At 38.1% G+C, this 23,767-nt stretch overlaps 1 protein-coding gene across 1 annotated transcript in view; it reads left to right on the top strand.

The window, feature by feature from the left end:
- Positions 1-230: 230 nt before the first annotated feature.
- The window catches only part of Taf1 (TATA-box binding protein associated factor 1), a 76,657-nt gene continuing 53,120 nt past the window's right edge, over positions 231-23,767 (top strand). The window contains exons 1-19 of the mRNA XM_048797229.1: positions 231-464; positions 1,362-1,476; positions 1,612-1,728; positions 6,147-6,266; positions 7,218-7,459; positions 7,864-8,082; positions 8,503-8,721; positions 9,061-9,268; positions 10,727-10,903; positions 11,380-11,507; positions 11,605-11,712; positions 11,850-12,023; positions 12,891-13,064; positions 13,269-13,373; positions 16,685-16,885; positions 17,051-17,192; positions 18,109-18,239; positions 19,070-19,150; positions 19,302-19,315. Of these exons, the coding sequence (XP_048653186.1) occupies positions 285-464; positions 1,362-1,476; positions 1,612-1,728; positions 6,147-6,266; positions 7,218-7,459; positions 7,864-8,082; positions 8,503-8,721; positions 9,061-9,268; positions 10,727-10,903; positions 11,380-11,507; positions 11,605-11,712; positions 11,850-12,023; positions 12,891-13,064; positions 13,269-13,373; positions 16,685-16,885; positions 17,051-17,192; positions 18,109-18,239; positions 19,070-19,150; positions 19,302-19,315 (2,855 nt within the window). The 5' untranslated portion in view covers positions 231-284. The remainder of the gene's footprint in view (positions 465-1,361; positions 1,477-1,611; positions 1,729-6,146; positions 6,267-7,217; positions 7,460-7,863; positions 8,083-8,502; positions 8,722-9,060; positions 9,269-10,726; positions 10,904-11,379; positions 11,508-11,604; positions 11,713-11,849; positions 12,024-12,890; positions 13,065-13,268; positions 13,374-16,684; positions 16,886-17,050; positions 17,193-18,108; positions 18,240-19,069; positions 19,151-19,301; positions 19,316-23,767) is intronic.

Genomic DNA, 23,767 nt, shown 5'->3' with positions numbered 1-23,767 from the left:
GAAAGATGCTTTGCCCTTTTCCGGTGCAAAGCGAACGCACGCGCATACGTGAGGGGGCGGGACCGAACAGTTTCTTTGACCAACCGCTTCCCACCCGCCCAGCCTCGTGATCTCGCATGGTCGAATCAAAAACGGCTAGTAAAGTAGTAACACCGATCTATTTCCCTGTAGGACAGCCGGTCTTTCCGGTTGCTTTTTCCCTTATTCAACTTCCGGTAGGGGCACGTAGGGTCAAGGAGCCCTGTTAGTCACTTCTGTGCGACTGATGTTTTTATTTCCGGTCCATGGGACCAGGCTTGGATTTGCTGCTGTCCGCAGGCGCTGCCGGCAGTACTGCCGCCATCATGTCCGACACGGACAGCGATGAAGATTCTGCCGGAGGCGGTCCATTTTCTTTAACCGGTTTCCTTTTCGGCAACATCAATGGAGCTGGGCAGCTGGAGGGGGAAAACGTCTTGGACGATGTGAGGGGGTGGGCGTGGGGATAGGGCTGAGGGTGGTGTGGCTAAGGAGAGTAGAAGGAGCAAGCAGAGTAGAGGCTGCTTAGGAAATGAGAATAGAAGACGTTATTAACGAAAGCGAATAGTACTGTATCTTCATAGATTTTATTAAAGAGTAGTGTAGAGCGAGAGGGTGCAGTTATGGGCAAGGATGGGGAGAAAAGAGGGAAAACAGGAGACAAGAAGGTCTGTGGTGCGGGGTGGGTGGCTTTGGAGATTACGTTTTACTTTACCAAACAATTGGTGAACCTAGTGAAATTGCTTTCAAACCTTTAAAATTAGAACCTTGGAAAATTTTGAAACTACATTTTTGACATCGCTGACTTGGATGGCTCTAGAGCCTGCAACAGTCCTTGGGTTCTAGCCCTAAGCGGTAGAAAAGTGAATGTTACAACCATCAGGGCGAGGGGAAGCGGGCAGACCTCTTCTGGTCCCAGTGTGTTCAAAGACATTCATGACATTGTTACCAGTGCCCAAGTGAAACTAGCTGCTTTGATTTCCCTTCAATTTATTTTCAAGGAATAAAGATGTTGACCAGTGTTCCCCTTCCCCTACAACACTCCCACACTAATCCGGATGACCTCAGTTGCTTTGGCCTTTATTTGGAGAACTGCTGTTCTTGGTGGTGGTACTTTGAATAGTCCTGTTATCTTAAAGTGTGGCCATGAAATTGGACATGGTACTTTATTTAATAAAGACCTGATAAATGTGGAGTTTAGTGGATTTACTGTACAGTTCTTGAATTTAGCAAGCACACTGCAGAATCATTTTTCATGTGGATATATGGTGGTTATGAACCAGGGAGTCTGGGACACTCAGGTTTAGTTGTTACTTTCGATTCTGGTGCTGTCCCTTTTTCAGGAGTGTAAGAAGCACCTGGCAGGCTTGGGGGCTTTGGGTCTGGGCAGCCTGATCACTGAACTCACTGCAAATGAAGAATTGACTGGGACTGACGGTGCCTTGGTAAATGATGAAGGTGAAGTCTGGGTTATGGGGAGTAAGGTGGGGGAGGAGGCTAGCCACTTAGGGCACATGTACTTTTAAAGGGAACTATTTGAAGGAGTGAGAATTCCTTGGCTATTTCTTGAGATTCCCCATTTTTTATTTATAGGTTGGATTAGGAGTACAGAAGATGCTGTGGACTATTCAGACATCAATGAGGTAGCAGAAGATGAAAGCCGAAGATATCAGCAGACAATGGGGAGCTTGCAGCCCCTTTGCCACTCAGGTGATTCTTTGGTGTCTTGAATATAGAATTCCATTGCATTTTTATGTGTGTAGTCTGGGCTTTTCTTTTTTTTTTTGGAACTGGGGATTGAACCCAAGGGCACTGTAAACTGAACTATATCCCTAGTCTTTTATTTTTATTTTCTTTATTTGAGATAGGGTTTTGCTAAGTTGCAGAGGCTGACCTTGAACTTGGGATCCTCCTGCCTAAGCCTCCTGAGTCGCTGAGATTACAGGAGTATACCACCATGTCTGGCTTGGGCTTTGGTTTCTCTGCCTGCTTTCTTTATTTTGGGGAGGGGAGTACCATGGATTGAACTCGGGGACACTTGATCACTGAGCCACATCTCCATCCCTATTTTGTATTTTATTTAGAGACAGGGTCTCACTGAGTTGCTTATCGCTTCGCTTATCTGCCTCCTGTCATTGTTCCTTTTCTACGTGTTTGCTCTTCTTCTCCCTTTGTCAGTTCCAAGTAGCTGCTATCCTTTTTTGTGTGTTTTCAGACAGTTTTGCCATACTCAAGCTTCTATTCCTCATACCGTTAAGTCTGAAATTCTCAATGATAAGGATGATAATGCTTTCTTTCTTGATCTCTGATATTTGAGTACTAACAGGGTTCATAGCACTGTTTTCAGATGCTTTTCAAAGTTGGAGTCTATGAGCTGGGTGTGGTGGTGCATGTCTGTAATCCCAGCGGCTTGGGAGGCTGAGATAGGAGGATCCTGAGTTCAAAGCCAGCCTCAGCAAAAAGTGAGGCACTAAGCAACTCAGTGAGACCTTCTCTCTAAATAAAATACAAAAAAGGGCTGGGGATGTGACTCAGTGGTAAACTGCCCCTGAGTTCAATCCCAAGTAAAAATAAAGTTGGTATCTATGAAACAAGCTCAGTCTTTGTCCTCAAAGAATTGATAGTACAAAAAGGATTAAGTATATAGTTTCATATACAAATGAGCATTTGTAATTTCTGGCTCAAATTGCTCATCACCAGTATGCTTGCTTACAATATTAGATTTTCTCCCCATTGTATGGTGCTGCATTGTAGAATCAGAATTTCAAGATTGTTCCCACCTGTAGCCACAGTGAATTTGAAAGGCTTAGGCAGGAGGATCAAAGATTTGAAGCCAGCCTGAATAGCTTAGTTTTATTTATATAAAAAATAAAAAGAATCGGGATATAGTTCAGTGGTAGAGTACCCATGAGTTCAATCCCCAGTCCTACCAAAAAAAAAAAATATATCGAGCTGGAAGATGACTTAGTGATTATCGATTCTTAGCATCCTAATGGATGAGGACAACTTGAAGAGAATTTCAGTAAAATGTGAAACTGTCAAAAGTTCTGCAGTTAGCTAGTGGTGTGGCATATCCTAAAATTTAAGAATTCAGTTCATTAGATATTGAGCACCTGTTTCATGCTATAAACGTTGATAGGCAACATGATGCAAAGGTAATAAAATCCATTATTTTTAATCTTTTAGAGCTCTGTTTCGAGATCTTGAATTTAAAGTGGTTGATCAGAGTTTATTCTTGTAGTGCCCTGTGCTCTCTCTCACTGCTTGAAACTTTTATGTGAAATTGTTTTTTATTGTCCACCTCTTCAAATTAGATTTTGTGCTCTTGAGAAATGCAGATAAAACCTTTATAAATGCTTGAGCTTAGTGGAGTTGGCGCTGTGGCTTAGCGGTAGAGCACTTGCCTAGCATGTGTGAGGTCCTGGGTTCGATCCTCAGCACCACATAAAAATAAATAAAATAAAGGTATTAAAAAAATACTTGAGCTTAGTTTTTTTGAGGGCCTGTGAATGGATTTGGGTACTACTTATAAAAAGGGAATTAATGGCATACAAACATAAGAAGTAACCCATGAAAAATATTAATTGTATGCTGTGCCTTCAGGGATACTGTTATTTTGGGGACAATGGAATAAACAAATATAAAACAAATTTTCATAGTATATAAAACAAGCCAAGCATTATCTCATGTTTGTGTATAGTGTTACATTTACTTGTTTTTTCTACAGGGAATTGAACCCAGGGGTGCTTTACCACTGAGCTACATCCCTGGATCTTTTTTATTTTGAGACAGGGTCTTGCTAAATTGCTGAGGGCCTAAGTTGCTGAGGCTAGCCTTGAACTTGGAATCCTTCTGCTTCAGCCTCCTGAGTTGCTGAGATTCAGGTGTGCATCACTATGCCCAGCTAGAGTGTTTAGTTTAGTTTTGGTGGAATACTACAATTACTGTCAAATTGCATACCTATTATTTTTGAGCACCTTGGCTTAGGCTAAAGGGGAAGTGGCAGCAGCTCTGATTTTTCAGGTTCAATTTTCTTGTCTTTACTAGGGATGGTAAGTAAGTAATATGGGGAAATTGGTCAGCAAGTTTTCTTAAAAGTAATGGAAAACTTCTGAGTAACAAAAAACAAGTATAGAACAATTTTTTAGTACCTTTATACATTACTTGCAATTTGATACCGTAAAGAATTGTAAATCAACATAGACCGTTAAGTGAGAAGCAGGTGGTATAATGAAAAAGAAATGGACTTGGGTTCAGAATGTCGTAGGTTCAAATTACAACTCATATTCAGTGTGACTGTGGGCAAGTTATGTGGTCTCTGAGGCTTGGCTTTCTCATTTGTAATAATCTCTTGGTTTTCTTGTTGGTGATAATGTTGATCTCATTAAAATGCCTTGTGAGGGCTGGGGATATAGCTCAAGTTGGTAGAGTGCTTGCTTTGCATGCACAAGGCTCTGGGTTCAATCCCCAGCATCAAAAAAAAAAAAAAAAAAGCCTTGGGAGCCAGATGTGGTGGTGCACTCCTCTAATGCCAGCAGCTCAGGAGGTTGAGGCAGGAGGATCACGAGTTCAAAACCAGCCTCGGCAAAAGTGAGGCACTAAGCAACTCCATGATACCTTGTCTCTACATAAAATAAAAAAAATAGGGCTGGAAATTTGGCTTAGTGGTTGAGTGCCCCTGAGTTCAGTCCCCAATAGCTCCCCCCAAATAGGCCTTATGAGAATTTTGATTTGAAAGTGCCTACATAGTATAGTACTGTGGTAGATGCTCTGTAAATGTTAAGTAGCCTTTCTTCCTAAGTGATAGTTTAGAAAAGTGTTATTTGTTGCTCTGGAGTTTTGATTAAAGAGCAAAAGTGACTGACTAACTTGGAGACTCTTCTCACAGGCTAGATGTAAAGTTTTCAATGTCTGGAGTAGGGTGACAGTTGTGGAAAATGATAGCCAGGGTCAAACTTGAGCAATACTGATACTGCATCAGTATGACTTAATACAGAATATGAGATACAGAGTATGAGATACAGAATAATTCCTATTTTGTATCATTATTAAGAAGATTATATATAAAATAGCTAAAAATTCCCAGCACATAATGGAAGCTTAATGAATGAAAATTGTAATTACTGCACTAATGATTGATTGGAAAAACATACAAAGCAGCTTGAGAGACTGATCAAGGAGAAAGTCGACTAAAATCATAAGGTGGGAGAATGAGGATGGATGTGGCATTGATAGTAACAGAAGGGGATATCTGAGTAGTAAAGTTCTATGGGCGGTAACAGATATGGTGGAATTATAGATGTGCTAAATCAGGGCAAAATAATACAAATTTGGGTTTGGGACTGGTAAAGGCAATTATTGAGAAAAGGAATTTGGGATTATGCAGGAGAATAAAAGAGCATTCAGGACCAAGTATTAAGTGTTGCTGGTGGTTAGAGAGCAGTGAAAATAATAATAAACTGCAAAAAAAGACTGTCCAAGACTTGGGAGATGAGAATAAAATCTGATCTTATGAGAAACTGACAAGAAAATTCTTCATTTCAATTATGAGATTGAGCAGGGTGAAGATAAAACAGAAGTAAACAATATGATTAGGAAAAGGGGGATGGGGATATAGCTCAGTTGGTAGAATGCTTGCCTCACATGCACAAAGCCCTGGAGTTTAATCAGTAAAAGATTTCAAATAGCTTTTGAAGCTTTCTCATGTTCTGTATGAGGTAGTAAGCATTTGGCTAAAACCATGAAGTAATATCTTTTTTGAAGGCAGAAGCTACATCTTCTGGGTTTTTTTATTTTTTTATTTTTTTGGTACCTGCAATTGAAACCAGGGGCACTCAACCACTGAGCCACATCCCCAGCCCTATTGCATTTTATTTAGAGACAGGGTCTCACTGAGTTGCTTAGTGCCTCGCTGTTGCCGAGGCTCGCTTTGAACCCATGATCCTCTTGCCTCAGCCTCCTGAGTTGCTAGGATTATAGGTGTGTGCCAGTGCACCTGGCGTTCTGTGTATTCTTAAAGGCTATGTATAGTGCTTCTTATTGTGCTTTAAATTATCAAATGGCAAGGAAGCTCAAGGCTGTTGTCCACCATTCTGGATGTTGAGGAGGTAATACTTTCTTTTTTTTAGATTATGATGAAGATGACTATGATGCTGATTGTGAAGACATTGATTGCAAGTTGATGCCTCCTCCACCTCCACCACCAGGACCAGTGAAGAAAGATAAGGACCAGGATGCTATTACTGGTGGTAAGTAAAGACTGTCTGTTATTGTTCAAGGAACAAATTTACATTCATAAATCCAGGCTTTTGTTACCCGTATGAGAAGTAGTAGTTTAGGTCAGTGATTCTCAAATCTGACTGCTTATCAGAATTATTCTGCAGTCAAGAAGTAGTAGTTTAGGTCAGTGATTCTCAAATCTGACTGCTTATCAGAATTATCTCAAGTCTTTAAAAATGACAGCTTACTCTCACTCTTGGAATGTCTGATTGAGAGAATCTGGGGTAGAACCCAGGAATTTTCAAACACTTTTCCCACAGGGGAAAAAAAGACTTTCCCAAGAATTTCTGTTGCAACTAATTTGCATACTCACATTTAGAAACTACCTGTTCAAAAGAGACAATCTAGAATATAACAGTAATAACCTTGTCATGGGCTTGATTGGGAAGAACACCTTTGGTCTCCTGTATTTTGGTGATATGTTAACCCAAATTTTTTCCTGTTGGAGTTTCAAGCCATTTCTTTTTTAGTCTGGAGGCTGAATGTCACTGTTAACTTTGTGCGTAGATTTTATTTTACGCCAAACAATCTCATCATTATCCTGTGGGCTTAAAATTCTCCATTTTATGGATTATTGAACTGGACAGCATAGGACCTGACTGATATAAATTATAAGTATTACATTATTTTGCTTTTGGTTACATTGGGCACAATATTGGTCACTTATGGGAAGTAGTAAATGTAGTAATAGTGTTTGTTTTCTCTCGTCACAACCCTAGGGTACCAGGTACAAGGTGAGTTGGGCATGGTGGGAAGAAATTAGTTGGATAAGTTTTCTGGGTTGCAAACTAGTAATCTGGGTGCTTGGGACTCTATCCCCTGCCATTAAGCCATGCATTTAGCCTAGAGTGGGTATTGACTGAATTTGAGGAATTATGCTAACAGTTACATGCCAAAGGCGTTTTTCTTCCTTGTTGCAGTGTCTGAAGATGGAGAAGGCATCATCTTGCCCTCCATCATTGCCCCTTCCTCTTTGGCCTCAGAGAAAGTGGACTTCAGTAGTTCCTCTGACTCAGAATCTGAGATGGGACCTCAGGAAGCAACACAGGCAGAATCTGAGGATGGAAAGCTGACCTTACCATTGGCTGGGATTATGCAGCACGATGCCACCAAGTTGTTGCCGAGTGTCACAGAACTTTTTCCAGAGTTTCGGCCTGGAAAGGTACTTACTGTGGAGAGTGTCCATACTGAAACCACTGACCTTTTCCAGATACTGAGTTCTGTTGTTCAGATGCTGAGTATAGAATGAATAGGACTTAAGGGTTTCCTTATTCAGTAACATAATTGTCTATATAAAAGCTGTTTATGCTATATTAGGTCTTTTTTTGAACTTGTGTATGTTTTTATAGGACATGTGTTCTTATTAGAAATTGTCCTATTATCTCAGAAGAACTAGTCCAAATTATTAAGAGAACATTACTTTTGTTATGTATTTTATAAATCTGAATGTAGCATTCCTCAATTTCTCTATAGTAGAATAGATCCCTTGAGAGTTTTCAAACAAAAAAGCTGCTATTTCCTATCTGACATTGAGTCTCTGACATAGTAATATGTCCTGTGTTCTAGGTGTTACGGTTCTTACGTCTTTTTGGACCAGGGAAGAATGTCCCATCAGTTTGGCGGAGTGCTCGGAGAAAGAGAAAAAAGAAGCATCAGGAGCTGATACAGGAAGAACAGATCCAGGAAGTGGAGTGTTCAGTAGAATCAGAAGTCAACCAGAAGTCTTTGTGGAACTATGACTATGCTCCACCACCACCTCCAGAGCAGTGTCTCTCTGATGATGAAGTAGGCAACACAAAGACCTGGGTTAAGGCCTATAAGGAGAAAACATACAATTCTCCCTAGCTTATGTCAAAATTGGAAATAACACCTCATCAGGCAGAGTTTTGTGCTAATTATCAGTGATTAATTATGAGTCAGGTACAACAATTGTCCCTTCCTTGGTGTAATAGTATTTGATTTGGGTGGAAGTAGCAGTCGCAGGCAAGTATGGTGATATAGTGCTGAATAAGAAAGTTTGAATAAGAGGCAGAATGTGCCATAGTATACCTCCGTTTTTTACATTCTAACTCCAGGTAAAGATTCCTAGTCAAGAATCATCTTCATGACTCCTCTAAGTTCTCCTTTTGATTGTTAGTTCCCTATAGACTTAGGATATCTGGGATAGGGAAATTCTCCCCTTTTGACTTCCTTGCTCTGTTACAGATCACAATGATGGCTCCTGTGGAGTCCAAGTTCTCCCAGTCAACTGGAGATATAGATAAAGTGACAGATACCAAACCAAGAGTGGCTGAGTGGCGTTATGGGCCTGCCCGACTGTGGTATGATATGCTAAGTGTCCCTGAAGATGGCAGTGGATTTGACTATGGCTTCAAATTGAGAAAGACTGAACATGAACCTGTGATAAAATGTGGAATGATGGAGGTAAGAAACACTGAAAAAAGGAATCTGTGCTTAGTACTCTTATCACCTTTTTTTTTTTTTTTCCTAAGCTTTTTAGAAGGGGAGATATGTGGTAGGAAGTATAGGTGTTTAAGGCTTTTGCTTGGTTTGGTATGGTATATCATCCTGGTAATAGCCCTCATTCTAAGGATTCTGTTTGTGAAATAAGCTGTTCCAAACTAGGAGTGGGAGAGGAAAAATATATTCTGTTATAAGGTGGTTCTCTTAAGTACCACTTTTGATATGTCTCGTGTATCTCTGGTGTGGGATTTGGAGTGGGAACTGACCAATCAAGGGCTTGTTCCTTTCCTACTTCTACAGGAATTTAGGAAACTTGAGGAAAGCAATGGCACTGATCTTCTGGCTGATGAAAACTTCCTGATGGTGACACAGCTGCATTGGGAGGATGATATCATCTGGGATGGGGAGGATGTCAAACACAAAGGGACAAAACCTCAGCGTGCAAGCCTGGCAGGCTGGCTTCCTTCCAGTATGACTAGGAATGCTATGGCTTACAATGTTCAGCAAGGTGTGCTTCTGTGATGGCTCTTTGTTTTGGGTCTGAGCTCTGATTCTAGTCCAAATTATTTTTCTTTTTTTTCATATTTTTTCTTCTGGTAGTGCTGAGGATTGAACTCAGGGCTTCACACTTGCTGGGCAAACACTCTACCATTGAGCCATGTCCCCAGCCCATTCTAGTTTCTTTTTTTAAAATATTTTTTAGTTATAGGTGGACACAGTGTCTTTATTTTACTTCATGTGGTGCTGAGGCTTGAACCCAGAGCCTCACTTATGCTAGGTGAGTGTTCTACCTCTGAAGCCACAACCCCAGCCCCCATTCTGGTTTCTTATTAGAAAAATGTGACAGCCATTTTGAAGTTAACAAAGCTTTATAGTATACTTTTGTTTCTAAAGCCTAATTTTTTTCAAATTTAGTTTTTTTTATTTCTTTATGTGGTGTTGAGTATCACACATCCTAGCCAAGTGCTCTACCACTGAGCCACAACCCCAGCCCCTAAAAAGCCCCTTTATCTTTGCAATCCTAGAATTTGCTTTTTATCTTAAATAGGTTTTTAAAAAGTATGCCATGTTTAATGTAGAGCACTTTGAAAATACAATATAGTGTCAGAAAGAAAATCACCAGTAATCTATCCAGAGATTATCACGTTAAAATTTTGATGTGTTTTCCTTGACTTCTGTTTTGATGTATGTGTATGCATATTTGAGCTCATTTCTGTATGTACAGTTTTGTATATTGTACTTTTCTCAGCATATTTTTCTATGTCATTTCATAGATTTTATAAAAATGTTTAATGACATGGGAAATATTTTAAATGAAAAAAAAAAAAAAGAAACGGTATACCTGATAGCCCATTTATAAAAATGAAAGAAGCAGCAGGCTCTATAACCAGAAAGCTTACTAAAAGGAAATATACTAAGGGTTCACTGTAGTTATTTCTGATTTGTAAGATTACAGACAACTTCAATTTTCTTTGTACCTTTCTAAATTTCCCAAGGGTTTTTTTTTTTTTTTTTTTTTTTTTTTTTTNNNTTTTTTTTTTTTGGTAGGACTGGGGATTGAACTCATGGGTACTCTACCACTGAACTATATCCCGATTCTTTTTATTTTTTATATAAATAAAACTAAGCTATTCAGGCTGGCTTTGAACTCAGTAGTCCTCTTGCCTCAGCCTCCCGAGCCTCTGGGATTCATAAGCATGCACCTGTGCCCAACTGTTAGCATGTTTTAACATATCTTTTATTACCATAATTTACTTTGCCAGTCCTTTATTAAACATTTGGGCTGACTATTAGAAACGATATTATAATGAACATTTTGTCTGCAACAATTTGTAAAAATTGAGATACATTGTATCAAATAGGCTCCTTTTTAGTAGCTACATTTGCTTTCTGTTTGCTTAGAATGATGATTGAAAGTGGCATAAAAGTTTTGTCTATTCCTGTTTTTTCTTCCTATTTTGACTAGGTTTTACAGCTACTCTGGATGATGACAAACCTTGGTATTCCATTTTCCCCATTGACAATGAGGATCTGGTGTATGGACGCTGGGAGGACAATATTATTTGGGATGCACAGGCCATGCCCCGGCTGTTGGAGCCTCCGGTTTTGACACTTGATCCCAATGATGAAAACCTCATTTTGGGTATGTTACTGGCAGAGGCCAGTGTACTTTCTCTAAAAATCTTTGATAGCTTGCTGCTAAAGTTAAGGGACAAGAGGAAATCTGAAGGGTTGGAGAAGGTCAAAACTATAAATTTATAGGTAACAGTTTGAGAGAGCAGAGTTGTGGCTCTGTTTCTAGTTTGTGTGTATCATTTAGGGAAAATTCATGTAGGAATGTGAGAAAGTAGCTCTTTTAAGAGGTCAGGCATGTGGGGATTGATATTGGCCAAATTATATTGTTATTTTGTGTGCATGTACAAATATGTAACAACAAATCCCCGCCATTATGTACAACTACCATGCACCAATAAAAATATGGAGAAAAAAGATGTCCCGCATATAGAGTGAATTGTGAACTAGAAATGGTCTGGGAATATCTTTAGGAACTTCAGATATGTCAGTAGGTAATGTAAATCAGGGATAGCAATTCCAGAGTCATTTTTGTTTTATCCCCAGAGATTCCTGATGAGAAGGAGGAGGCTACTTCTAATTCTCCCTCTAAGGAGAGTAAGAAAGAATCATCTCTAAAGAAGAGTCGAATTCTCTTAGGGAAAACAGGAGTCATTAAGGAAGAACCACAGCAGGTCTGATAAGAGAAAAGGGACTTGGGGTTTAGAAGAAGAAACAAAGGAAATGGAGAAGGGTAGTCTGACTAAGGTTTATTTTATGGTCTATCATTAGAACATGTCTCAGCCAGAAGTGAAAGATCCCTGGAATCTCTCCAATGATGAGTATTATTACCCCAAGCAACAGGGTCTTCGAGGTACTTTCGGAGGGAATATTATTCAGGTACAAATAAGCATCTTTTCTGTGGTGGAGGGGATCCCACAGCTTTGTTCTGATGAAGGATATGGGTAGATCTTACCTTGGCTAATTTACTAATTTAAATCAGTACTTAATTTTAAATTTTGTATTTCCCATTTTAGCACTCAATTCCTGCTGTGGAATTACGACAGCCATTCTTCCCCACACACATGGGCCCCATCAAACTTCGGCAGTTTCATCGCCCTCCTCTGAAAAAGTATTCCTTTGGAGCACTATCTCAGCCAGGTCCCCACTCAGTCCAGCCTTTGCTAAAACACATAAAAAAGAAGGCCAAGGTATATCTTAATCCTGGTTAGAAAAAAGAAGTTATAAGGGCTGGGGTTGTAGCTCAGTGGTAGAGTGCTTGCCTAGCCTGTGTGAGGCACTAGGTTCAGTCCTTAGCACCGCATAAAAATAAATTTTAAAAGAAGATATTGTGTCCATCTACAACTAAAAAAACTTAAAAAGTAATTATAAAAGAATTGTGATGTAGGGGCTGGGATTGTGGCTCAGCGGTAGAGTGCTTGCCTAGCACCGGCGGGACCCGGGTTCGATCCCCAGCACCACATAAAAACAAAGGCATTATGTAGAGTCCATCTACACCTAAGAAATAAATATTTAAAAAAAAATTGTGGGGCTGGGATTGTGGCTCAGAGGCAGAGCACTTGCCTCTCATGTATGAGGCACTGAGTTTGATCCTTAGCACCACATAAAAATAAATAAATAAATGTATTTAAAAAAAAAATTGTGATGTAAATTTGGAATGTGTTAGATATTATATTAAGGAATTGTTTATTTTCATAGATGTGATGAAATTTTATTTTGGTTATTTAGGAGAACATCCTAATTCTTAGGAGATATATAGGAAAATACTTCAAGTAAATCATTGTAGTGACTTACAGCCTTCAAAAATGGTTCATAAGAATTATAGAGAGATAGTTATAGACAAATATGGAAAAATATGAAGTTATATCTAGGTAGTGGGATAATAGGTATTCATAGAACTGTTTTTTCAGTTTTACTAATGTTTGAAAATTTTTCACAATGGAATTGAAAAAATAGCAAGGTAAAATATTTTTTATGTTTTCTCAGATTGAATTACATCAGTGTGTATAGTTATTGTCCTGTCAGTAGCTGGACTGTATTTTCTTTGTTCTGGACAGATGAGAGAACAAGAGAGGCAAGCTTCCGGTGGTGGAGAGATGTTTTTTATGCGCACACCTCAGGACCTCACAGGCAAAGATGGAGATCTTATTCTTGCAGAATACAGTGAGGAAAATGGACCTTTAATGATGCAAGTTGGCATGGCAACCAAGATAAAAAACTATTATAAACGGGTGAGTCTTTGCTCAAAAAAATTTTATTACTGTAGCTGTAATTACATATCAATGATCTGTGAATATGTAGTTATTTATATTATAAATTTCTTGGGAGCACCAGTATTTGTTAATATTAATAAGTGCTATGCTCATGTAATATTATGTATTGGTTTATTGATTATATCCTGTAATAGTAATTTTAGTTTGCTGTGTTTCTCATAGAAACCTGGAAAAGATCCTGGAGCTCCAGATTGTAAATATGGGGAAACTGTTTACTGCCATACATCTCCTTTTCTGGGCTCTCTCCATCCTGGCCAATTACTACAGGTGAAGAATTCTTTCTATTTCTTATTCTTTTGCTAGGGAAATTGACAGATAAGGAGCTAGTTAGCCCAGAAAGAACCAATTCTAATTGATTGAGATAATATTATATTAGTCCAGAAAGAACCAATTCTAATTGATTGAGATACTATTTCATGTATAAAGTATAGCAAAGATCTGTATAATCTAAAAATTTTTTAAAATAATCTTTTTCTTAAAACTGGCCCTTAATGATGGGTGGGGTTTTTGATTTTGTTTTTCCTTCCTTTTTTTTTTTTTTTTTTTTGTGTGTGTATGTGGTGCTGGTGATTGAACCCAGGGTCTCTTAAACACTGAACAGTGCTCTACCACTGAACTACACACCCCCAATCCCTAATTGCATTATTCTGAGGCTAAATAAAGAAGATTTCTATAAATACACACTGATAAGCCCAGTAATATCTGTGTGACATATGGAAGTTAATGTAGGATTGGAACAACTGCCACATCTTCCAGACAGTTCCCCTTAATCTGGAACAGGCAGGTTCATGATCCTTGCTCTGAGTTCATATTGCTCATTTCCCTCCCAGGCTTGCTGGAAATTACTATGTGCAAACCACATGGGGAGAGAAAATATTTTCACTTTCCAAAGTCTGTGTGTGCTTGTTAGTGTGTATGTAATGTAATTTATGAATGTTTAATTCCTTTGTGTAAAATTGGTACTTTTTGGTAATGAGTTGTGATCTTTTTGAGTATTGGACCATACTTGGACCATCTATAGTCCTATGATAATGAAATATGCTTTTTATTTTTTGTTCTAATGGGTATTGGGTACACTGATAATAGCTTTTGCATATTTAAGGGAAAGTATGGAGGTCCATAGATGTTGTGAGGAACTCTCTAGCATTGTTCTACCTTGATTTTTGTCTCTCTCTCTTTTTATTTTTTTTTTTTTTACTTTTTTCCTTAAAAAGTTTTTAGTTGTCAATGGACCTTTACCTTATTTATTTATATTCAGTGCTGAGAAATACCCAGTGCCTCACATATGCTAGGCAAGTGCTCTGCCACTGAGCCACAACCCAGCCTTGTCTCATTTCTTTGGGCAATCTTTGCCATTTTCCTTACTCTTTTACCTAATTTATTTCACTATTGTTATTGTGTATCCTTCAGTTTTTTCTTTATCCTTTACATCTATATTCCATTTCTCTTTAAGGGTGTGTGCGTGTGTGCAAGTGTGTGTGTTGCTAGGGATAGAACCTAGGGCCTTAGAAAGCTTGTGCTCTATCACTGGGCTACACTTTCTAGCCCCTTACCACAGTCTATCCTTCCTCCTCTTCCCACCTCCCCCCTTCCCTCTTTTGCAGTACCGGGATTGAACTTAATGGGTTATACAGGCTAGGCAAGCACTGTACCTCTGAGCTATATCCCTAGCCCTTTTCAAATTTTATGTTCAGACAGGATCTCTCATTAAGCTGTTCAGGTTGGTCCTTTTTTTCTTAATAGAAATAGTCTTATAAATGAATGAATAAAACAAAGGTCCATCACCTTTGTTTTATTCATTCATTTATATGTGGGTGCTGAGAATCGAACCCAATGACTCACACATACTAGGCAAGTGCTCTATCACTGAGCCACAACCACAGCCCCCAGGCTGGTCTTGGACCTACAACTCTGTCTCAGCCTTCCAAGTTGTTAATATCATTGGCATATGTCACCATGCCTGGTTCCATTCTCCTTTTTTTGGTACTCGTGATTGAACCAGGGGTGCTTAACCACTGAGCCACATCCCCACCTTATTTTACTTTTTATTTGGAGACATTGTCTTGCTTAGTTGCTTAGGCCTTGCTGAATTTCTGAAGCTAGCTTTGAACTTGTGATCCTCCTGTCTGAGCCTCCTGAGCCGCTGGGGTTACAGGCATGTGCCATTGCACCCTGCCCCCTCCATGCCCTTCCTTTGTAGACTCATTTTATTAGTGGCAGTGGGGACTGAACTCAGGGATGCCTTACCACTGAGCTACTACAACCCTAACCCATTCTGTTTTTTGGGGGGGTACTAAGGATTGAACCCAGGGGTGCTTAACCATTGAGTCATAGGGTCTCACTGAGCAGCTTAGAACCTTGCTGAGTTACTGAGGCTGGCATTGAATTTGGCAATCCTCCTGCCTCAGCCTCCCAAGCTGCTGGGATTACAGGCATGTACCACTGTGCTGGCACCAGCCCATTTTTAAAAATTTTGTTTTGAGACAGGGTCTAAGTTCTCCAGGGTGTCCTTAAACTTGAGATCCTCCTCTTTAGCCTCCCAAGTTGCTGGAATTTCTGGGATTACAGGGTTGCTCCACCACACCCATTCTTTTGTAATCTCTTGAAGATCCTTTAATGTCTTTTTGTAATCCTTTTTCTGTCTATATTTCATATTCAGAACTTTTCTCACCTGTATAATGAAGATTGTCCCCTTTCTGTCAGCTTCTAGGATTTTCTGGGAAGGCTTTTCCTAGACTCGTAGACTTCTTCCGTTGATCCCCATTTGGCTTCTACTTAAACTACATTTAATATTTCCTTATTGTCCCCTGTCCTCCTCTTTTCTAGTGTTTAGTCATCTTCTCTGGCATGCTATTTCATTAATTTTTTCTAATTTTTTTTAACTAATGCACTGACTATATATGTGTGTGTGTGTGTGTGTGTGTGTGTGTGTGTGTGTGTGTGTGTGTGTGTGTGTATACACACACACACACACACACACACACTCTATGGATTGAACCCTGCAGGTACTTTTTACCAATGATCTTACAGCAGGATCTCACTAAGTTGTTTAGGGTCTTGCTAAGTTGTTAAGGCTGGCAATCCTCCTGTCTCATCCTCCTGAGTTGCTGGGATTGTAGATGTGTGCCACCATGTCCAGCTTCAGTAAATATTTTGATCTTACCTGTTGTGTGTCAGATGCTATGCAGAGATTTAGAGCAATAGCATACTAATACTTGTTAGTTTATAAAGTAATTTTTACATCTAATCTTCATAGCAATCCTCTGAAGTATAGGCATTTTAAATATCTCCATTTTGTAGAAAATTAAGCTCAGAGAAATTAAAAAACTTATCCGACTTCATAGAACAAATGGCAGAGCCAGCCTCATCTGAATCTGAATCTTATATTTTCTTCTTTCTGACTCTAAAAGACAATGAGTAAAAAAAAGTCTAACCTTTCTTGATGTATTCCATATGATAGTTCATTTATTTTATTGGATAAAGTTAGACTAATGGAGAGGAGCAAGTGTGATTTTTGTCATTACTTGACTGAATTTCCTACGACTAATCTGTCTGATTTTTGTGTTTACTTTTGTTAGGCATTTGAGAACAACCTTTTTCGTGCTCCAATTTATCTTCATAAGATGCCAGAAACTGACTTCCTGATCATTCGGACAAGACAGGGTTACTATATTCGGGAATTAGTAGATATTTTTGTGGTTGGACAGCAGTGCCCCTTGTTTGAAGTTCCTGGGCCTAACTCCAAAAGGGCCAATACGCACATTCGAGACTTCCTCCAGGTAAAATGGGAGTGTGGGTCGGGGGTCAGGATGCATAAGAAATGGGTATCTGGATTTGGGGACACAGGAAAGATGAAAACATCTGAGCTCAGCAGAGAAAGGGACCCTGGTGAGGATATCTATCCTTTCCTTTATCTAATAAAATACATTTGGTTTGTTGGGCAGGTTTTTATTTACCGCCTCTTTTGGAAGAGTAAAGATCGGCCTCGGCGCATCCGAATGGAAGATATAAAAAAAGCCTTTCCTTCCCATTCAGAAAGCAGCATCCGGAAGAGGTTAAAGCTCTGTGCTGACTTCAAACGCACAGGTCATCAGTGTTACCAGTTACTTTTCCTTTCTGTAATTTTCTCATAATTTCAAAGAATTATGATGATTGAGTTAAAGGATAAGCATACAACTGATAAAATAGATTGATGACCTTTGGAAGGAGAAAGTAGCAAATCTTCTAACTATGGAGGTTTAGATTGCTTTTTTTAAAAAAAAATATTCTTTTAGTTATCGATAGATCTTTATTTTATTTATTTATATGTGGTGCTGAGAATTGAACCCAGTGCCTCATACTTGCCAGGTAAGTGTGTTACTGCTGAGCCCCAGCCCAATCTCAGCCCCAAGATTGCTTTTTTCATGGCCTTTTTTTTTTTTTTTTTTTTTTGTACTGGGGATTGAACAACCCAGGAATACTTTACCACTGAGTTACATCCCAAGCCCTTTTTATTTTGAGTCAGGGTCTTGCTAGATTGCTTAGGGCCTCACTAAATTGCTGAGGCTGGCCTCGAAGTTGAGATCCTTCTACCTCAGCCTCCCGAGTTGCTGGGATTATAGGCATGTGCCCAGTTTTTGATTGCCCTTTTTTTCTAAAATTTTTTGTAGTTATAGATGGACAGAATGCCTTTATTTTTATTGTTTATTTTTATATGGTGCTAAGTGTTGAACTCAGTGCTCTCACGTGCTAGGCAGGCACTCTGCCACTGAGCTACAGCCCCAGCCCTTGATTGCTTTCATGATATTTGAACACTAGGGAATTCAGTGTGATTGTTGGATGTTTTAAAATGAGATTCTGGAAACTTATCAGGACTTTTCTTGGTCAGATAGTCATGTTAATGGTGGTGAGGTCTATTATCATTTACGTCATTGCCTATTTCAGTCTTTGGTTGCTGTACTTTTATTGTCAATAAATGTCAGAACCTTTAGAATTCAAAATGGTGTTTTTGTATCTTTTCTAGGGATGGACTCAAACTGGTGGGTACTGAAGTCTGATTTTCGTTTACCAACTGAAGAGGAGATCAGAGCCATGGTGTCACCAGAGCAGTGCTGTGCTTATTATAGCATGATAGCTGCAGAGCAGCGACTGAAGGTGAGCAACTTCTTCGTAGGTACTGCTTAGGCCTGTGACTTAGAGTTGATAGTTACTAGGTTATTAACAACTACATAGAAATGCAAACTTTATGAGGTAATTTCTCTATATATCAATTCTGGGAGAAACTACAATATACCTAAATCATCAGTGGGAAGACTTAAGGAAGGACTTGGGGTTTACTTGTTTATTTGGGCTCTTAACCGTGGAGCCACATCCCTAGCCCTTTTTGAGACTGGGTCTCAGTAAGTTGCTGAGACTGGCTTTGAACTTGTGATCCTCTTGCCTCAGCCTCCTGAGGTGCTATGATTATAAGCATGTGCCACCATGCCCGTTATTGTTTTGCTTTGAAAATCGGTGCTTATCCATTTGGGTGGTTAGTTCAATCTCTAAGATGAGCATATAGGGGCTGGGGTTGTGGCTCAGCAGTAGAGTGCTCGCCTGGCATGCGTGCGGCCCGGGTTCGATCCTCAGCACCACATACAAACAAAGATGTTGTGTCCGCCAAAAACTAAATATTAAAATTCTCTCTCAAAAATAAATAAATAAATAAAATAAAGGTATTGTGTCCAACCATAAAAAATAAAATATTAAAAAAAAGATCAGCATATAAGCAGGGGAAGTGAGCATCTCTGTTTAGTTTTTATTTTTTTATGGGTCCTAACCCTATATCAGCTAGTAAGTTCATCAATAGCCTTAGGATATATACAGTGGTGATAGAATAAAGACTTTACAGAATTTACTTTCTGTGCAAGATATACTTTGATATTTGATATTCAGTAGAATTTATGCTCTTTGTGTTACAATTGCATGAAATTGTCCTCTTCCAGGATGCTGGCTATGGTGAGAAGTCCTTTTTTGCTCCAGAAGAAGAAAATGAGGAAGATTTTCAGATGAAGATTGATGATGAAGTAAGACTTTACACTCATTTTTATTAGAACATTTCATTTATCTTTTTAAGGAAATAGCTGAATTGAGATACAATTAACATACAATAGGCTGCACATATTTAAACTCTACTATTTAATATATTTTGTCATGTGTTTATACCTCTGAAATTCTCACTACAAAGATAAGTGTTAACTCTGACCTGCAAGTTTCTTTGTCCCCCCTTCCAAGTCCCTTTGTCATACCTCTTTCTTTCCTCTTTGTGCCCTGGTAAGCACTGATCTGTGTTCTGTCAATATAGATTACTTTGCATTTTCTACAATTTTAGGTCAATGAAATTATACACTGTGTTTTCTTCCTTCTTTAAAAATTGTGACAAAATGTATATAATAGGGGCTGGGGTTGTAGCTCGGTGGTAGGAGCACTTGCCTCTCAAGCGTGAGGCCCTGGGTTCAATCCACAGCACCACATTAAAAATAAATAAATAAATAAAAATAAAGATAATGTGTCCATCTACAACTAGAAAAAACAATTTTTAAAAAGTGTACATAATATTAAACTTAGCATCTTAACCTTTAAGCAAACAGTTCATTATTGTTAAGTACATTCACATCGTTTTATAATCAATTTCCAGAATTGTTTATATCTTGCAAAACTGAAATTCTGTACTCATTAAACAACTCCATTTTTCCTTACCTTCCACCTCTGGCAGCCGCCATTCTAATTTTTATTTCTGTGATTTTGACTTCTGTAGATACTGCAAAGGTTTTGTTTGTTTCGTTTTGTTTGTTTGTTTGTTTTTGGAGATGAAATCTAGGGCCTTACTTTGCTAGGCAAACTCACTGAGTTTCACCACATCTCAGAATTTCCTTCTTTTGTAAGGCTTAATAATATTCCATTATATATGTAATGCCACATTTTGTACGTTTATTCATCCATTGCTGGGCATTCTGGTCACTTCTGTATTTGGCTATTATGAATAGTGCTGCTGTGAACATGTATACAAATATTTCTGCTTCCAGTTCTTTTGGAAATAAGATTGATGGATAATATACTGATTATGATATTAATACTTGGGTTTAAAGCTTGTCCATACTGTTTTCCATAGCTGCTGCACCATATCATGTTCCCACCAGAAGTGTGCAAAGGTTCTGATATTTTTAATATCTTTGCTAATATTATTAGTCTTTTTTTCCCCAGCACTGGGGATTTAATCTAGGGGTGCTTTACAACTAAGCTGCATCCCCAGCACTTTTATTTTTTGTTTTGAGACAGTATTTCATCAAGTTGCGGAGGCTGGTCTCAAACTTGTGATTCTCCTGCCTCAGCTTCCCAAATATAATAACCATGCTAGTGGATGTAAAATGATATCTCATTGTAACTTTGATTTGTACTTTCTTAATAACTGATATTGAGCCTCTTTTCATGTGTCTTTTGGCCATATGTATATCTTCTTTGGAGAAATGTCTATTAAGAGGTCTTTTCCCCATTTTCTAATTAGGTTGTTTGGTATATTTTGTTATTCAATTGTAGGAATTATTTAGATATTCTGGATATTAACCCCTTAATTAGATAAATGATTTGCAAATAGTGTCTCCCATTTCAAGTAGGTTGCCTTTTGACTTAACTGATTGTGTCCTTTGATGCACATTCTAAAGTACTCCAATTTTCTGTTTTTACTTTTGTTGTTCGTGCTTTTGGTGTCGTATCCAAGAAGTCATCATATCCAATCTCATGAAGCTTTTCTCCTATATTTTCTTCCTAGAGTGTTAGTTTTAATTCTTACATTTATTTTTTTTAAATACATATTTTTTTAGTCGTAGGTGGACACAATACCTTTATTTTATTTATTTATATGTGGTGCTGAGGATCGAACCCAGGGCCTCACACATTGCTAGCTCTACTGCTGAGCCACAATCCCAGCCCAACTCTTACATTTAGATCTTTGATCTGTTTTTTTTTTTGTTTCTTTGTTTTGTTTTTTTAGTTGTAAATGGACACAGTATCTTTATTTCATTTATTTTTATATGGTGCTAAGGATCGAACCCAGTGCCTCACGCATGCTAGGCAAACACTCAACTGCTGAGCCCAGCCACTTTGATCTGTTTTGATTTAATTGTTATATATGTTATAAGGTAAGGGTGTAACTGACCTCATTCTTTAGCACATGGATGTCCAATTTTCCTAGCACCATTTGGTGAAGTTTATTGTGTGTATCAATAGTTTATTTCTTTCGTTGCATAAAGTATTCCATGGTATGAACTACCAGTTTGTTGACTCACTTTTGCAGGAATATTTTAATAATTTCCAGTTTTTTGGTGTATTTTTTCTTTCTTTTTTGGTACTGGGACTTGAACCCAGGGGTTCTTTGCCCCTGAGCTACATTCTCATCACTTTTAGTTTTTGAGACAGTATCTTGCTAAGTTTCTGAGGATCTTGCTAAGTTTCCAGGTCTGTCCTAGAACTTGGAATCGTCCTGCTTCAGCCTCCTAAGTTGCTGGCATTACAAGTGTGAACAGTCATGCTCAGCAGTTTTTGGCTATTATGAATAAAGCTATTTTAAATTTATTTTTTCTCTTGCACAGATACCTAAAAATGGAATTGCTGAGACCTAATAATAATATCATATGTAACCTTTTGAGAAATTATTGTATTGTTTCTCTATGGGGACTATACAATTTAACATTCCTAACAGGAGTATAGAAGGTTTCCAGTTATTCTCTGTCCTCATCAACACTTGTTATTTCTCTTTTTTTAATTATTGCTTACCTTGTAGGTGTGAAGTGGTCTTTCATTGTGTTTTTCTTAAATTATTTTTTTAGTTGTCAATAGAATTTATTTATTTATATGTGGTGCTGAGAATCAAACCCAGTGCCTCACACATGACAGACAAGCCCTCTACCACTGAGCCACAATCCCAGCCCTCATTGTGGTTTTATATTCCATTTTCTTAAGCAGGAGTAGTGGTTTGTGCCTGTAGTCCCAGTTACATGGGAGGCTGAGGCAGGAGTTTAAGGCCAGCCTGGACAACATAGCAAGGCCCCATGTCAAATTTAAAAAAAAAAAAAAATTCATAATGGCTAAGAGAGTATCAAGCATCTTTTTATGTGCTTATTACCACCTAGATATAATCTTTGGTGAAGTGTCTTCATTTCTTTTGTCTTCATTTTTAATTTTTTTCTTATTGATTTGAGTGTTTTTTATTCAAGACATTTGTTCTTTATCAGGTATATGATTAACAGAGATTCTCTCCCAGTCTGTGGCTTGTCTTTTGTTTTCATAGTATCTTAGGAAGAACAGAAGTTCATCCTGTCAGTATTCTCTTTTGTCACTTGTGTTATACCTAAGAAATTTTTTCTAACACAAGTTTGCAAGAATTTTATGTTTTCTACTGAAGTTTCACTGCTTTAGATCTTACACATAGATCCATTTTAAGTTCATTTTGTATTGGGCACAAGGTAAGAATTAGGGTTCATTTTTTGAATATGAATGTCAATTTATTTACTCTAGTATCATTTGTTAAAGAGTCGAATGATCTTTTACAACAGGAATTTGATCATATCACTTTCCTGCTCAGAAACTTTCTCAGGCATCTTTTTTTTTTTTTTTTTCTTATGATACTGGGAACTGAACCCTGGGGCACTTTAACAATGAGCTACATCCCCAAATTAATTTTGAGACAGGGTCTCACTAAGTTTGAACTTAGGGCCTTGCCAAGTTGCTGAGGCTAGCATGGGCCACGGCAATGGGCAAGGCACCTCATTTTCTAAAGAAATAAATTGTTAGCATAATTCATAAAACTAAATGGTGTGGATCTTGCACATAATACTGACCTCCTTTAATTTCCTGACACTGCCTTGTACTCTAAGCTCCAAAAATACTGAAGTTAATTCAGTTACTTAAATTTCTTTGTCTTGCCTTTCAGAATTTTTCAAATGTTATTCTGTCTACCCAGAGTAATTTTTTGCCATTTCTCCTCTATTTGACCTTCATCTACAATTTATGTTTTCTTTGAGGCTTTCCCTGAATTTTGAATTCATTCTCTCTCTGGATTCATATTGCGTTATCCTCCTTGTCTTCTTTATGTATGCATTGCACCTTTTACTGTCTTATGGCACTGATCACATTGTATTGAACTGGATTGGCTCTTTGCTTTTTCCTCACTAACGTGAGGTCCATGAAAAAGTGTAGTACATACATATTTGTTAAATGAGTCAATGACTGTAGAAAGAAGCAGGAAATGAGGTCATGAAACTAGAAGGAAAGATTTTGGATGTTTTCCACCATAAAAAATGGTAGATATTTGAGGAAATAGACATGCTTAATGATATTTAAATATTGCATAATATATACATATATCTAAATGTCACATGGTACCCCATATATGAGTACGGTTTTTATGTATTAGTTAAGAAACAAAAGCACTACAATACATCTTTAAGATTGGAATGAAAAATGAGAATGTCTTAAGAATTTCAGAAGTTAAAGATTATTATTAGCCTGTAAGATTGAATCTTAAATAGAGAATTGGCCATTTTCTAACTAATTGTATATACTCTACTTTGGTCTTTGTGGGTAACCACATTTACCGCTTGTCTTCTCTATTTTATGGGATTAGTAGATGCTTTTTTTTTTTTTTT

The sequence above is a fragment of the Marmota marmota genome, unplaced genomic scaffold (genome assembly GCF_001458135.2).
Source record: "Marmota marmota marmota unplaced genomic scaffold, marMar, whole genome shotgun sequence".
Taxonomy (NCBI): Eukaryota; Metazoa; Chordata; class Mammalia; order Rodentia; family Sciuridae; genus Marmota; species Marmota marmota.
This window is presented reverse-complemented; position numbering and strand designations above follow the sequence as displayed.